This window comes from Entelurus aequoreus, linkage group LG09 (genome assembly GCF_033978785.1).
Source record: "Entelurus aequoreus isolate RoL-2023_Sb linkage group LG09, RoL_Eaeq_v1.1, whole genome shotgun sequence".
Lineage (NCBI taxonomy): Eukaryota > Metazoa > Chordata > Actinopteri > Syngnathiformes > Syngnathidae > Entelurus > Entelurus aequoreus.
Genome location: NC_084739.1, coordinates 6,528,173 through 6,546,710, shown reverse-complemented (window position 1 = coordinate 6,546,710; position 18,538 = coordinate 6,528,173). Strand labels below are relative to the sequence as shown.

Genomic DNA, 18,538 nt, shown 5'->3' with positions numbered 1-18,538 from the left:
ATTGCAGTCTACACGTATCTCTTACGTGTGACTGACATCATATTGCGTGTGACTGCCATCATATTGCAATCTACACATGTCTCTTATGTGTGGCTGCCATCTACCGGTCACACTTATCATTTCACCATGTACCAAATAAAATAGCTTCGAGGTCGGTAAGCACAACCAAAATTATTCCGTACATTAGGCGCACCGGGTTATAAGGCGCTGCCATCATATTGCAGTCTACACATGTCTCTTATGTGTGACTGCCATCATATTGCGTGTGACTGCCATCATATTGCAGTCTACACGTATCTCTTATGTGTGACTGCCATCATATTGCAGTCTACACATATCTCTTATGTGTGGCTGCCATCTACCGGTCACACTTATCATTTCACCATGTACCAAATAAAATAGCTTCGAGGTCTGTAAGCACAAACAAAATTATTCCCTACATTAGGCGCACCGGGTTATAAGGCGCACTGTGGATTTTAGAGAACATGAAAGGATTTTGAGTGCGCCTTATACGATAGTCAAAGCTTAAATATCTGCATTGTTAGCTGCCTCATGCTAGCAGTTGGTCACTATTTAAAACTCACATAAAAGGGAAATATGTGTGTTTTCCTGTCTTACATAGGAATTGTGGATGAAGTGCAAATTTTAAAAAACATTTAAAAACAAGTGCAGTTTTCTTGGAAGTTGCCACAAGATTAAGGTTTAGTTAACCAACGTAGTCATCAAGTGGTTTATTCGGTTAATTGCGGCATAGCCTTTTTGGAGAGGAAGCCACTTATTTCGGAAATACAGTATATATATATATTGGTTTTTTTCTTTCTTCCTTTTCGAAATTAAAATATCATATAACAAACATGCCTCCATAACATAAGCCTATTTGCGGATATATAAAGAAAACCACCAACTCACCTTGAAGCAGAGAGGCAATGAAAGAAATGTCAATACATATTAATTAGTATGTGATTGGATGATATCACAAGTGTGAGGCTACTGGGCATACTTACGTTAGGTTCTCTCTCTTTTTTTATACATAATTTTTTTTTTGTATGTATGTGTGTGTTTTGAGCAGAGGGATACTTTTATAAAACATAGGGTTTACTCACCAGGATAACCTTTTCGATGTCTTTTGACGGGCACCAGTGAAACATTCCGGTAGAGTCATACCTCTTCACATTCATGTCCATGTTTTCAATTTGTTCGTTACCAGGTATTAGAAGGGGGTCGTGTCTACTGCAACAAAAACAAAAACAAAAAAACAACATATTCATATGTTTGGTCTCTCATGAGTACTTGAGCAGTGGTTCCTGTCTGGGTCTGGCCCTGCATGTTTGGAACCATGGATGACGAGGTAATAGAACCTGGCGGTAGGGGTGTCCCGATCCGATACTGATATCGGTCCAAAATTAGCATAAAAACAACACACATCAGATGATATCGGCTTGCATCTGAACTCGCAGATAAAAGTGCCGATACAAGCTGTTTACTTGTGCAAAGACACCCAATTAACATCTAAATGTCCTCCAATAAGCTTACACGGTTGGTCTTTTCTTGTATTTTATTGGAGTCACGTACAAAAGGTCTGCGATGAGGTGGCGACTTGTCCAGGGTGTACCCCGCCTTCCGCCCGATTGCAGCTGAGATAGGCTCCAGCGGCCCCCGCGACCCCGAAGGGAATAAGCGGTAGAAAATGGATGGATGGACGTACAAAAGGTAACCATGGTGGGGTATAGGCTACTAGGAGCTAGCAGCTACACAACAGCTAAGCACATAATAGCACACAAGCTTGACATACGTAATAAGTCTCATTATTGAACAATATTGCAGTCCAATGCAGCAAATTTGTAAATACAAACAACTATTAAATAATTACTACATATTTACATATACAGTCTCCAAAACAGAAGCATATTAGAAAGTGTCCAGTAACAAACGTGTCCGCATCATTCAACTTACTACGTCAGGAGCTTCACATAATGATTTATTGTGGCTAATAGGTGTTGCCAAAAATGCAAATTACCACTCCACTTAAACTTAAAGTGTCAGGTTCAAACACTGATGACATCTATTAAACAGACAAGAAGCAAGGAGTTGAACAGAGACAGAATTCAATGTAGCTCGTTGAGGAGAAAGAAACGTCTGGGCTGTACTCTTTGTACAGTCTTCCACTCCGCTCTGACGAAAGATTGTACACCTCCTCTTTTAATTGGCCTTTCCCTGATTACATGGCAACAACTGTTTCTAAAGGGAGGGGGGTCGTAAACAGCCGTCGCCTTTGGTTACAAAACAGTTCAAAGAAAAGGTGCCTGCTTCCTCTCCGCTTTGTAGATCTCGGGTCAAGACAAAATCTTCCCGTGGATTACAATAGATCAAAGAAACCGACACTAAGCACATAATAGCACACAAGCTTGACATACGTAATAAGACTCATTATTGAACAATATTGCAGTCCAATGCAGCAAATTTGTAAATACAAACAACTATTAAATAATTACTACATATTTACATATACAGTCTCCAAAACAGAAGCATATTAGAAAGTGTCCAGTAACAAACGTGTCCGCATCATTCAACTTACTACGTCAGGAGCTTCACATAATGATTTATTGTGGCTAATAGGTGTTGCCAAAAATGCAAATTACCACTCCACTTAAACTTAAAGTGTCAGGTTCAAACACTGATGACATCTATTAAACAGACAAGAAGCAAGGAATTAAACAGAGACATAATTCAATTTAGCTCATTGAGGAGAAACGTCTGGGTTGTACTCTTTGCACAGTCTTCCACCCCGCTCTGACGACAGATTGTACACCTCCTCTTTTAATTGGCCTTTCCCTGATGACATGGCAACAGCTGTTTCTAAAGGGAGGGGGGTCGTAAACAGCCGTCGCCTTTGGTTACAAAACATTTCAAAGAAAAGGTGCCTGCTTCCTCTCCGCTTTGTAGATCTCGGGTCAAGACAAAATCTTCCCGTGGATTACAATAGATCAAAGAAACCGACACTAAGCACATAATAGCACACAAGCTTGACATACGTAATAAGTCTCATTATTGAACAATATTGCAGTCCAATGCAGCAAATTTGTAAATACAAACAACTATTAAATAATTATTACATATTTACATATACAGTCTCCAAAACAGAAGCGTATTAGAAGGTGTCCAGTAACAAATGTGTCCGCATCATTCAACTTACTATGTCAGGAGCTTCACTTAATGATTTATTGTGGCTAATAGGTGTTGCCAAAAATGCAAATTACCACTCCACTTAAACTTAAAGTGTCAGGTTCAAACACTGATGACATCTATTAAACAGACAAGAAGCAAGGAATTAAACAGAGACATAATTCAATTTAGCTCATTGAGGAGAAACGTCTGGGCTGTACTCTTTGCCCAGTCTTCCACCCCGCTCTGACGAAAGATTGTACACCTCCTCTTTTAATGGGCTTTTCCCTGATGACATGGCAACAACTGTTTCTAAAGGGAGGGGGGTCGTAAACAGCCGTCGCCTTTGGTTACAAAACAGTTCAAAGAAAAGGTGCCTGCTTCCTCTCCGCTTTGTAGATCTCGGGTCAAGACAAAATCTTCCCGTGGATTACAATAGATCAAAGAAACCGACACCTCCATGTCGCTTCCCATCCTACACAGCGGAGTTTTACAAGCTTTTTGATTGGTAAGATCAAAGGCAGCAAAGTTGTGTGATAACTTAGATACAATTATTCGGACATAAAGAGAGTATAAGTCTATTCCAGACGGTTGATAATAAATGTTGTATACCTACCATTGTTATCCGTTTGACTCTGTTGTTTCCTGGTGGACCTTTTAAGTGACGGACACATTGATCCAGACAAGATATTTACTTAGTTTTGTATTTAAATTGCTGACTTCGAGATGTCTTTTGTATTCGTGGTTGTGTAATTTGTCTGTGAGTGACTATGGGCGATCCAACTTGTTTAATACATGCCGCGCTGAATTTGACCAGTAGGGGCGACAACGCTAATTGTGATAAGTCACAGGCAGACGGTGTGTGCAATGTTTGGTGTGCTAATGTTGTGTAATATTTACATGTGTAAACATTTGTAGCTGATTGTGTGAATATATTAACACAAAAACCTTCCATTTGATTTATGTAAAATACACAATGCTTCTGTTTTCTTTATATTTTCAGTCTTCCAAACCTAAATTGGGGAAGAAGTGAAGTGAATTATATTCATATAGCGCTTTTCTCTAGTGACTCAAAGCGCTTTTACATGGTGAAACCCAATATCTAAATTACATTTGAACCGGTGCGGGTGGCACTGGGAGCAGGTGGGTAAAGTGTCTTGCCTAAGGACCGAAGGGATCGAACCTGGAACCCTCAAGTTGCTGGCACCGCCACTCTACCAACCGAGCTATACCGCCCCAGTGTGAAGAAATAAAACTGAGGAAGGGAAAAAAATTCAAAAGAAGGAACATCAATCCTCAACCCAAACTGGAGCTTCTTGTTCTTCATACTGTTAACTAGCTGCACACGCTGGAAACGAGTAGCGAGGGCAGAATAATGACTTTATGTGTTTACTTTGCAATTAAGTAAACGCAGTCTCAAAGAAATATAACCTGCGTAGGCACTTTTTGATAAAGCATCCACATTTCGATGTCCGGACCATGAGCCCTTAAAACTGCGGCTGTCAGGTTCAAACACTGATGACATCTATTAAACGAGACAAGAAGCAAGGAATTAAACCGAGACAGAATTGAATTTGGCTCAATTTGAGGAGAAACGTCTGGGCTGTACTCTTGCACAGTCTTCAGCACACTCTGGCGAAAGATTGTGCGCCACCTCTTTTTATTTGGACTTTCCCTGTTTACATAACAACAGCTGTTTCTAAAGGAATGGGGGGTAGGTAAACAGCCATTGTTTTCGGTCATATTAATACAAAATAAAAAAAGATGCCTCGGGCTTGGACTGGTCCTGGATCGAGCTTGGGCAGGTCTTGGATCAAAATAGATAACCCCTCCCGTCTCCTCCCATCGTACACAGTGGAATTTTCCAAGCCTTTGGCTTGGTGCAACAAAGACAGCATCTGCTTGAAACTAGAATATCAACTGTTGCAAAGCTGTGTCATTAACACTCACAAGTATAAAACTACTTTTTTAAAGTTAAAACGTCTTATTTCAAGCATGTAAAAAAAAAATCATGACTTTGACACAATTGTGTCTCATAATTAAAACAGATGAACTTTGCTGTTTTATTTTCAATGAAACAATAGAAAATACGTACTCATATAGTAGTACAGTTATTAGTGAGAATATACTTATTATACTTATTTTGAGGTATTTTTGGGTTCATTGAGGTTACCTAATTTGACTTGTTTTGGAAAGTCTTGACAAGCCAAATGTTCTTGTTCTATTGGCAGATAATTGTGCTTAGTTCAAATAAAATTTTAGAATAATTATATATGTATTATCACACTAACTTTAGTATGCTTAAAGTCTGTTGCTTTAGTTATTTAGCTATTGTGCTCAAGTTGGACTTTTCTAATCTGTGCAAGGACAAAGACTTCTTGTCTGAGGGGTGGCCTCAGTCGTAGATGTTATCTTTGTTTTAGCCCGCTAACAGCCAAGGACTTCAATGACCTCAACGAAGATAAGATGACAACACGCAGACGAAGCGGGGACAAGGCGAAATCACAAGGCCCCCGGCACATTCCGTCACGTATCGTGCGTCCTGGACCTGCTTTGCATAATATATGTGACCACTCCCTTTAGAGGCGGCCTTAGTATTGTTGACTGTGGAACTCCTGAATAAATAGAGGGACACAGGAGCTGAACCTTAGAGCGTAGGGCGAGACCATACTTGCCAACCCTCCCGTTTTTAGCGGGAGAATCCCGATATTCAGCGCCTCTCCCGACAACCTCCCGGCAGATATTTTCTCCCGACAAACTCCCGGTATTCAGCCGGAACTGGAGGCCACGCCCCCTCCAGCTCAATGCGGACCTGAGACTGAGTGGGGACAGCCTGTTCTCACGTCCGCTTTCCCACAATATAAACAGCTTGCCTGCCCAAAGACGTCATAACATCTAGGGCTTTTATAGAGTGCACAACTGCGCACACAACAAGGAGACGAAGCAGAAGAACGAAGAAATTACAGACATAGCGGCCGAAATGATATACTCATCATGAACGGAGAAGTTAAACAGGACAATACTGCCATCTAATGGATAGCCACTGGAACACTGAAATTCAAGTATTATTTTTTTTTTCTATGTAAATAAAATAAAATAAAATAAAATAAATATATATATAGCTAGAATTCACTGAAAGTCAAGTATTTCATACATATATATATATATATATATATATATATATATATATATATATATATATATATATATATATATATATATATATATATATATATATATATATATATATATATATATATATATGAAATATATATGAAATACTTGAGTTGGTGTATTCTAGCTGTAAATAACCACGCCCCCAACCACACCCCCGCCCCCAAACAACCACCCCCCACCCCCGACCAAGCCCCCCCCCACCTCCCGATATTGGAGGTCTCAATGTTGGCAAGTATGGGCGAGACTGTGACTAAGTGTTCAGCTCCATGCGTTCTCCTCATGAGCTAAATTGAACTCTGTCTCTGATTGATTCCTTGCTTCTTGTCTGATTAATAGATGTCATCAGTGCTTGAACCTGACAGGTACCCCTAATTTTTGTATTTTTTTTTCTTGTTTTTGAACACTGACTTTTTGCGGTGTAATTATTCTAACAGCGGCCCTCTTCATGATGTAGTTGAATAGCCCTGCACTACTGTATGCGTCGTGCTGATATCGTATCGGATTAATGTCATATCGGTCAATACTCAAAGCTCCAATTTTGGTGTGGTTTTGGAAGTGAAAAAGTACCCGGTGGGATCTACAGCAGGGGTCACCAACCTTTTAGAAAGCAAGAGCTACTTCTTGGGTACTGATTAATGCGAAGGGCTACCAGTTTGATACACACTTAGATAAATTGCCAGAAATAGCCAATTTGCTCAATTTACCTTTAACTCTATGTTATTATTAATAACTAATGATATTTACACTTAATTGAACGGTTTAAAAGAGGAGAAAACAGGAAAAAAATGACAATTAAATTTTTAAACATACTTTATCTTCAATTTCGACTCTTTAAAATTCAAAATTCAACCGAAAAAAAGAAGAGAAAAACTAGCTAATTCGAATCTTTTTGAAAAAATAATAAGTTATCACACAACTCTTATGCTTAAAGGCCGTTGCTCTAGTTATTATCTATTCTGTACTTTTTATGCTTCGTGCAAGGGCACACAACTCGTTATCTTCCATGGCACATGAGGAGTGGCCTCGCCGCAGATGTTTTCTGTCTTTCAGCCTTGCTAGCAGCCAAGGATGAACCAGCACCTCAACGAAGATAAGGCATATCTTATCAGACAGCAGACAAAGAAGAGACAGAGCGCAATCACAAGGCCCCCAGCACATTCCGTCACGTATTGTGCGTACTGGAGCTGCTCGCATAATGTGTGACCCTTCACTTTTTGCGGTGTAATTATTCTAACAGCGGCCCTCTTCATGATGTAGTTGAATAGCCCTGCACTACTGTATGCGTCGTGCTGATATCGTATCGGATTAATGTCATATCGGTCAATACTCAAAGCTCCAATTTTGGTGTGGTTTTGGAAGTGAAAAAGTACCCGGTGGGATCTACAGCAGGGGTCACCAACCTTTTAGAAACCAAGAGCTACTTCTTGGGTACTGATTAATGCGAAGGGCTACCAGTTTGATACACACTTAGATAAATTGCCAGAAATAGCCAATTTGCTCAATTTACCTTTAACTCTATGTTATTATTAATAACTAATGATATTTACACTTAATTGAACGGTTTAAAAGAGGAGAAAACAGGAAAAAAATGACAATTAAATTTTTAAACATACTTTATCTTCAATTTCGACTCTTTAAAATTCAAAATTCAACCGAAAAAAAGAAGAGAAAAACTAGCTAATTCGAATCTTTTTGAAAAAATTAAAAAAAAAATTATGGAACATCATTAGTAATTTTTCCTGATTAAGATTCATTTTAGAATTTTGATGACATGTTTTAAATAGGTTAAAATCCAATCTACAATTTGTTAGAATATATAACAAACTGGACCAAGCTATATTTCTAACAAAGACAAATCATTATTTCTTCTAGATTTTCCAGAACAAAAATTTTAAAAGAAATTCAAAAGACTTTGAAATAAAATTTAAATTTGATTCTACAGATTTTCTAGATTTGCCAGAATATTTTTTTTTAATTTTAATCATAAGTTTGAAGAAATATTTCACAAATATTCTTTGTCGAAAAAACAGAAGCTAAAATGAAGAATTTAATTAAAATGTATTTATTATTCTTTACAATAAAAAAAAAAATACTTGAACATTGATTTAAATTGTCAGGGAAGAAGAGGAAGGAATTTAAAAGGTAAAAAGGTATATGTGTTTTAAAATCCTAAAAATCATTTTTAAGGTTGTATTTTTTCTCTAAAATTGTCTTTCTGAAAGTTATAAGAAGCAAAGTAAAAAAAATTATGAATTTATTTAAACAAGTGAAGACCAAGTCTTTAAAAAAAAATGTATTTGAGTTTTGTCTCTCTTAGAATTAAAAATGTCAGGCAAAGCGAGACCAGCTTGCTAGTAAATAAATACAATTTAAAAAATAGAGGCAACTCACTGGTAAGTGCTGCTATTTGAGCTATTTTTAGAACAGGCCAGCGGGCTACTCATCTGGTCCTTACGGGCTACCTGGTGCCCGCGAGCACCGCGTTGGTGACCCCTGGTCTACAGTATTTGCCAACTGAAAAGTGTTAAAAGTGAGTAGAGCCTGTCCTGCTCATGTCCACCAAAATGACTATTTCCATGGTCTTACGGGATTGCTATGATAGGCTGCGATGTACTTAAAGTCCCGGTCTTCAACTCTTTTGTTGGCGTTTCAGCCTCAGCGACAGCGCTTCTCAGCGCACACACACGCAATTTCTGAGGGAATTGCAATTTCTACTTCTTACTTTCTTACGCCCTTGATGTCAAGTCATCATGAAGCTCAAAGACGCAGCCAGGCGCCTCCGTCGCTCGCTCCGCCACGGAGAAGTGCAGCCAGACTGGAACGCCACAGACTGACACGCCGCACAACACAGCGCCAATTACCAGCTTTTAGCCTCTCTTCCAGGCTCCTGACGCCACGCCGTGCAAACAGTACCACACACACAACAGGCTCCCACTTTAAATATTTCAAGCATTTGCCCAATCGCATTCTTCCCCGACTGACGGCCATGAATGTTTCAGTACGTGTCACGAGCAAACGGGCTAATTCACAGCAGTGGGGCGCTGAGTTTTATCCAGTGTAACACTGACCATGAAAGGGCTCCTGTCAGTCCTGCTTTAACGCCACTCCTGCTCCCGCGCTTATTCTACACGACGGCTTCTCACGGCTCCTACAAAAGGCCGTCCAGACATTTCCATCCACGACGCTGACTCGGGACGTGGAGCAGAAACACGCGTCCTCGTCGTACTGATAGTGATGCACTAATTCAGCGCAAATGAAGCAATGATTTGTGCCAAACTTAACGGGGAACTGCACTTTTTTAAAATTTTTATTTTGCCTATCATTTACAATCCTTAGGTAAGACGAGCACGTTTTTATTTTTTTTATTTTTTTTATTTTTTAATTGACATCCAGCATCAGACATTCATATCCATTGCATCATATTCACATACATGATTTATCTGTTGTCTGCCCTAAATGTCAAAATTAAAAATTTTTACCACCCCCCCCCTAAAAAAGAAAGAAACAGCAAAAAACTAAGTAGTATCTACAAATACATCAATTAAATAAACAAAACATAAGTAAAAATACATTAATAATAATAATAATAATAATCAGAAATAAAATAAAATAATATAAACAGATACATATATATATATATATATATATATATATATATATATATGTGTATATATATATATATATATATATATATATATATATATATATATATATATATATATATATATATATATATATATATATATATATATATATATATATATATATATATATATATATATATATTTATAAAATATATATATATATATATATATTTATAAAATCACAAGACTATTTAATCTCTTATATATATATATACATACACACACATACCAATATATATATATATATATATATATATATATATATATATATATATATATATATATATATATATATATATATACACACATACCCATATACTGTATATATATATATATATATGTATATATATATATATATATATATATATATATATATATATATATATATACACACATACCCATATACTGTATATATATATATATATATATATATATATATATATATATATATATATATATATATATATATATATATATATATATATACATATATATATATATGTATATATATATATATATATATATATATATACACACACATACCCATATACTGTATGTATATAGGTGTATACATATATATATATATATAAATATATATATATATATATATATATATATATATATATATATATATATATATATATATATATATATATATATTAGGGCTGCAACTAACGGTTAATTTGACAATCGATTAATCTGTCGATTACTACTTCAATTAATCGATTAATAATCGGATACAACAAGCTACATTTCTATCCTTTTCAGTATTTTATTGGAAAAAAAAACAGCATACTGGCACCATACTTATTTTCATTATTGTTTCTCAGCTGTTTGTACATGTTGCAGTTTATAAATAAAGGTTTATAAAAAAATAGATAAAAATTAAAAACATTTTCAAAAAATAAATAAAAATAATTGCCTTTTTGCATGCGCTTAGCATTGATCCAACGAATTGATGAGTAAATTAATCGCCAACTATTTTTATAATGGATTTTAATCGATTTAATCGATTAGTTGTTGCAGCCCTAATATATATATATATATATATATATATATATATATATATATATATATATATATATATATATATATATATATATATATATATATATATATATATATATATATATATATATATATATATATATATATATATATATATATATATATATATAATTTGTGCCAAACTTAACTTTTTTTAATTTTATTTTGCCTATCATTTACAATCCTTAGGTAAGACAAGCACGTTTTTATTTTTTTTAATGCATTCCAACTAGTAAATAAATAAAATAAATACAATAAATTAAAAAAATAAAAAAATAAATAAAATGATTAAATAAAAGGGAACAATTTCCCTTGTGGATTATTAAAGTTTGTCTAAGTCTAAATGCGAGCAAAAGTCAGCTCACAATGGAGCCTATGGCATACTTGCCAACCTTGAGACCTCCGAATTCGGGCGATGGGGGGGGGGGGGGGGGGGGGGGGGGTTGAGATGGGCGGGGTTGTAGTGTAGTGTTCGGAAGAGTTAGTGCTGCAAGGGGTTCTGGGTATTTTTTTCTGTTGTGTTTATGTTGTGTTTATGTTGTGTTACGGTGCAGATGTTCTACCCGAAACATGTGTTTGTCATTCTTGTTTGGTGTGGGTTCACAGTGTGGCGCATATTTGTAACAGTGTTAAAGTTGTTCATACGGCTACCCTCAGTGTGACCTGTATGGCTGTTGACCAAGTATGCCTTGCATTCACTTGTGTGTGTGAAAAGCCGTAGATATTATGTGACTGGGCCGGCACGCAAAGGCAGTGCCTTTAATGTCTGTACTTCTCCCTACGTCCGTGTACACAGCGGCGTTTTAAAAAGTCATACATTTTACTTTTTGAAACCGATACCGATAATTTCCGATATTACATTTTAAAGCATTTATCGGCCGATAATATCGGCAGTCCGATATTATCGGACATCTCTAGTCTCAAATACATACTGCTATTAACTATAGTACCGGTATATCGCCCAGCCCTAGGTTGACGTCATGGCTCCCCATTGGTTCCACTGTAAGCTGACTTTTATTTACGTTTAGTTACCAGTTAAAATGCATAAAAAAATATGTACCGTATTTTTCTAACATCTAACATAATATTGTGAAAGTCCAGTCCATACTGGATCTAACATAATAGTGAGAGTCCAGTCCATAGTGGATCTAACATAATAGTGTGAAAGTCCAGTCCATACTGGATCTAACATACTAGTGTGAGAGTCCAGTCCATAGTGGATCTAACATAATAGTGTGAGAGTCCAGTCCATAGTGGATCTAACATAATAATGTGAGAGTCCAGTCCATAGTGGATCTAACATAATAGTGTGAGAGTCCAGTCCATAGTGGATCTAACATAATAGTGTGAAAGTCCAGTCCATACTGGATCTAACATAATAGTGAGAGTCCAGTCCATAGTGGATCTAACATAATAGTGTGAAAGTCCAGTCCATACTGGATCTAACATAGTAGTGTGAGAGTCCAGTCTATAGTGGATCTAACATAATAGTGTGAAAGTCCAGTCCATACTGGATCTAACATACTAGTGTGAGAGTCCAGTCCATAGTGGATCTAACATAATAATGTGAGAGTCCAGTCCATAGTGGATCTAACATAATAGTGTGAGAGTCCAGTCCATAGTGGATCTAACATAATAATGTGAGAGTCCAGTCCATAGTGGATCTAACATAATAATGTGAGAGTCCAGTCCATAGTGGATCTAACATAATAGTGTGAGAGTCCAGTCCATAGTAGATCTAACATAATAGTGTGAGAGTCCAGTCCATAGTGGATCTAACATAATAGTGTGAGAGTCCAGTCCATAGTGGATCTAACATAATAGTGTGAGTTTCCAGTCCATAGTGGATCTAACATAATAGTGAGAGTCCAGTCCATAGTGGATCTAACATAATAATGTGAGAGTCCAGTCCATAGTGGATCTAACATAATAGTGAAAGTCCAGTCCATAGTGGATCTAACATAATATTGTGAGATTCCAGTCCATAGTGGATCTAACATAATAGTGTGAGAGTCCAGTCCATAGTGGATCTAACAAAATACTGTGAAAGTCCAGTCCATTGTGGATCTAACATAATACTGTGAAAGTCCAGTCCATAGTGGATCTAACATAATAGTGAAAGTCCAGTCCATAGTGGATCTAACATAATATTGTGAGAGTCCAGTCCATAGTGGATCTAACATAATAGTGTGAGAGTCCAGTCCATAGTGGATCTAACATAATAGTGAGAGTGCAGTCCATAGTGGATCTAACATAATCGTGAGAGTCCAGTCCATAGTGGATCTAACATAATAGTGTGAGAGTCCAGTCCATAGTGGATCTAACATAATATTGTGAGAGTCCAGTCCATAGTGGATCTAACATAATAGTGAGAGTCCAGTCCATAGTGGATCTAACATAATAGTGTGAGAGTCCAGTCCATAGTGGATCTAACATAATATTGTGAGAGTCCAGTCCATAGTGGATCTAACATAATAGTGAGAGTCCAGTCTATAGTGGATCTAACATAATATTGTGAGTCCAGTCCATAGTGGATCTAACATAATAGTGAGAGTCCAGTCTATAGTGGATCTAACATAATAGTGAGAGTCCAGTCTATAGTGGATCTAACATAATATTGTGAGTCCAGTCCATAGTGGATCTAACATAATAGTGAGAGTCCAGTCCATAGTGGATCTAACATAATAGTGAGAGTCCAGTCCATAGTGGATCTAACATAATAGTGAGAGTCCAGTCCATAGTGGGTCTAACATAATAGTGTGAGAGTCCAGTCCATAGTGGATCTAAAATAATAGTGTGAGAGTCCAGTCCATAGTGGATCCAACATAATAGTGAGAGTCTGACTTTTATTTACGTTTACTTACCAGTTAAAATGCATTTAAAAAATATGTATGTATTCTTATCTCTCATAAAGATAGTGAACTATAAGGCATAATTCCAAGAAAAGTGCAGTTCCCCTTTAAAACGTAGAAGTGAAGCGAGGCAGGAATTTGAGGAAACATTTCGGGAATTTGACATATATCTCTCTGGGTATCATTGCCGCCATCCTCTATCAACACTGTCATCACTGACAAGGCTTTGATGGCTTCCTTCGCTCTGCATCGGGGTTGCATAGCAGGCAGAAAAAAAGGGGGGGGAAAAGCTGTCAATTAGCCACCCTCGCGCTCTCTTTCTCCCCACTTGCTTCTATCAGTTAGTGCAGGTGATAATAACACTGACAGCATTTAGTGTTTTTACACTCAGCCTGAATCTTTCATTCGGCGCCGCGTGTTGCGCCAATCAACTTCAATCTGCTCGGCATCGCTCGCCTCCTCAGTGGGGCTGACTGGCTGCTGCCTCCTCCTCCCTACCGCTTCCTCCATCTTTTCCCCTCTGTGCCAAGACAGCTATCTTTCACCCAGCTGTCAGCGCTGTGACTGGCAGCCTGTCACTGACACCACACACACACACGTTCTTGTATTTGTTACCTTCTTCAGACCTCCGAAAAATGCCTACCTCTGTAGAACCAGCATTTCTAGATATAGAAATATTTGTATTTACAACACTAATGACATATACATACTATGCAAATATTAAAAAAGCTTCTTGTGAAAAATGAGTTGGAATTTCACGAGAAAAAGGTCCCAATTTCACAAGAAAAACTTTGAATTGAAAAAAAGTCGTCATTTTACTCAACGCAAGTCAACACTTTACAAGAAGAACTGAACATTTGTGCGATATCATGATCAAAGTTGGAATTTTACTCAATAAAAGTCATAAGAAAACTTTAAAATGTCGGCAATATTATGGCAAAATTATGACAGAAGTCAAGTAATATAATATAACACAATTATAAGTCATAATTTTACTCAAAATATGTCACTATTTTACAAGAAACCAAAAGCAATGGCAATGTTGTGATAAAAGTCAGAATTTTATATGACAAATGTCACCGTTTTGCATTAAAAAGTAACAATTTTACATTAAAAAGTAATCATTTTACGAGAAAATATTGCAATATTACAGAAACAGAAAGAATATGTGAAATCGTTCCCAGTTTTACAAGACAAAGGTCGACAAAATGTGAGAAAAAGCTTTTCGTTAATTTATATTTTTTTGAATTTTTTGTTGGTAGTGAAGTGAAGTGAAGTGAATTATATTTATATAGCGCTTTTCTCTAGTGACTCAAAGCGCTTTTACATAGTGAAACCCAATATCTAAGTTACATTTACTGGGAGTAGGTTGGTAAAGTGTCTTGCTCAAGGACACAACGACAGTGGCTTGGATGGCGGAAGCAGGGATCGAACCTGGAACCCCAAGTTGCTGGCACGGCCACTCTACCAACCGAGCTATCATTTATTTACTTTGTTATTACAGTATGTCTCCATATACATATTTATTAATTTTTTTTTTAATACATTTTGGCCAAAGGGGGCGCATTTCAATTTCTTACACACTTGTTATTTCATATGTTGGCCAGAGGGGGAGCACTTTTAAAACCGACACTCAATTTGCAAAAACCCCTCCTTTTTAGGACCACCCTAAATTTAATAGATTTCACCACCAGGGGTGCAAATGAGACATTCTCTATTAGATGCAATGGTTTTACGTATTGGGACCATGATTTATGTCCTAACTTGTTCACACCTCCTCATATGGACGCTACTTTTCCTTGTTGAATTCTCAAGAAGGGTAGAAAAACAAGAACACACACACACACACAGTCTTGTATTTGTTACCTTCTTGTGACCTCCGAAAAATGCTTACCTCTTTAGGACCACCCTTTCTAGATATATAAATATTTGTATTTACAACACTAATGACATATACATACTAAATAAATATAAAAAAGCTTGTTGTGAAAAATGAGTTGGAATTTCACAAGAAAAAGGTCACAATTGCACAAGAAAAACTTAAAATGTTGGCAGTATTATAATAAAAGTTGTAATTTTACTCAACGCAAGTCAACACTTTACAAGAAGAACTGAACATGTGTGCGATATCATGATAAAAGTTGGAATTTTACTCAATAACAGTCATAAGAAAACTTTTAAATGTCGGCGATATTATGGCAAAATTATGACAAAAGTCATAATTTTGCCATAATATTGCCATAATATAATATAACAAAATTATGACAAAAGTCATAATTTTACTCAAAACATGTCACTATTTTACAAGAACCCAAAAATATGGCAATGTTGTGATAAAAGTCAGAATTTAATATGACAAATGTCACCATTTTGCATTAAAAAGTAATAATTTTACATTAAAAAAGTAATAATTTTAGGAGAAAATATTGCAATATTACAGAAACAGAAAGAATATGTGAAATTGTTCCCAGTTTTACAAGACAAAAGTTGACCCATTGTGAGAAAAAGACTGTTTTTAGTTCATTTAAATTTTTAGAAATGTTGTGTTTGTAATTGGATTTTAATCGTCATTATTTACTTCAATTATTACAGTATGTCTCTATATACATATTTATTTATTTTATTTTTTTTATTAATTTTGGCCAAAGGGGGCGCATTTCAATTTCTTACACACACTTGTTATTTCATATGTTGACCAGAGGGGGAGCACCTTTAAAACCGACACTCAATTTGAAAAATCCCTCCTTTTTGGGAGCACCCTAATTTTGATAGATTTCACCACCAGGGGTGCAAATGAGACATTCTCTATTAGATGCAATGGTTTTACGTATTGGGACAATGATTTATTCACCGGTCCTCATATGTAAGGTACTTTTCCTTGTTGTTGTCTCAAGAAGGGTAGAAATACAAGAACACACACACACACACACGCACACACACACACACTCCCCTCTGCCTTCTCCCTGCCTCGGGATTGAACCTTCCACACGTCATCCGAGCAGCGGTGCCACGCCCAGGGGATGTCAGCCTCCAGATGACGCCCTGACACTTTTTTTTTCTCTCTCTCTCTCTCTCTCTCTCTCGCCCTGATTTTGGACGTGTGCCGTCAGTCACGGCCCGTCACAAAGGTTTGTGAGGACGGTGTTAATGTGGTGGTGACAATGCACCTTGTTAGAGAGGACGCACGCGGCATCTGCTGATGAGGAACGAACAAGCGTGACACGGTTAGGTCAACGCGGAAAATGACGGTGAATATTTTAAAACGCGAGCAGATCACAGGTGGCAGACATTTGTGAAAGTGCTTAATTTTATCGCCGCAATCCTTTGGGTTGAAAAGTTGTTGAAGTTTAGATGAAGTAAAATGTTTACAAAGAAGTATTTTTCCATTTTTCCGAGCTTAACTTCCCATGGTAAATTTCCGGAAAGTTTCCGGAAAATTTACCGGAAACTTTCCACCCCTTTGCAAGCCTACTAGCAACCAATGCAGGTCGGTCATCCATCCATCCATCCATCCATCTTCAACCACTTATCCGGAATCGGGTCGTGGGGACAACAGCTCCAGCAGAGACCCCCAGACTTCCCTCTCCAGAGCAACATTAGCGACTTCCTCCTGGGGAATCCCTAAGCCAGGCCAGAGAGGAGATGTAATCCCCCCATCTGGTCCTTGGCCTACCGCGGGGTCTCCTCCCAGTGGGACGTGCAACGAGGACCTCCCTAGGGAGACGCTCGTGAGGCATCCGCACGACATGCCCGAACCACCTAAGCTGGCGTCTTTCCAAGCGAAGGAGCAGCGGCTCTACTCCGAGTCTCTCTCGGGTGACTGAACTTCTCACCCTATCTCTAAGGGAGATGCCAGCCACCCTTCTGAGGAAACTCATTTTGGCCGCTTCTATCCGCGATCTTATTCTTTTATTCTTTCGGTCATGACCCACACTTCATGACCATAGGTGAGAGTAGGAATGTAGATAGCTCGGTAGACCGAGAGCTTTGCCTTCTGGCTCAGCTCTCGTTTCGTCACAACAGTGCGGCAGAGAGACTGCAATACTGCCCCAGCTGCTCCGATTCTCCGGCTGATTTCCTTCTCCATCTTTCCCTCACTCGTGAACAAGACCCCGAGATAACATACCACCCGGTAGGACTCCTTCTTCAGTCGGACGGCTTCCCTGACCACCACTGTCCACCAGGGTATTCGAGGGTTACCGCCCCTTGAGGCACCTAAGACCTTCTGGCCACAGCTCGCAGCTGCAGCTTTAGCAATAGAGGCTTTGAACATTGCCCATTCCTGTTCAATGTCCCCAACCTCCACAGGGATGGCAGAGAAGTCCCCCCGGAGGTGGGAGTTGAAGTCCTTCCGGACAGAGGACTCCTCCAAACGTTCCCAGTTCACCCGCACTACACGCTTGGGTTTGCCAGGTCTGTCCAGAGGTTTCCCCCGCCATCTGACCCAACTCACCACCAGATGGTGATCAGTTGACAGTTCAGCCCCTCTCTTCACCCGAGTGTCCAAAACATACGGCCTCAGGTCAGCTGATACGATTACAAAATCGATCATTGATCTTTGGCCTAGGGTGCTCTGGTACCAGGTACACCTATGAGCATCCTTATGCTTGACCATGGTGTTTGTTATCGCAAGTCCGTGACTAGCACAGAAGTCCA

General features: G+C 37.8%; 1 protein-coding gene across 1 annotated transcript in view; it reads right to left on the bottom strand.

Moving 5' to 3' along the window:
• LOC133657833 (calcium-activated potassium channel subunit alpha-1a-like) overlaps nt 1–18,538 on the bottom strand; it is a 217,402-nt gene that overhangs the window by 79,707 nt on the left and 119,157 nt on the right. The window contains exon 8 of the mRNA XM_062059616.1: nt 1,104–1,230. Within this exon, the coding sequence (XP_061915600.1) occupies nt 1,104–1,230 (127 nt within the window). The remainder of the gene's footprint in view (nt 1–1,103; nt 1,231–18,538) is intronic.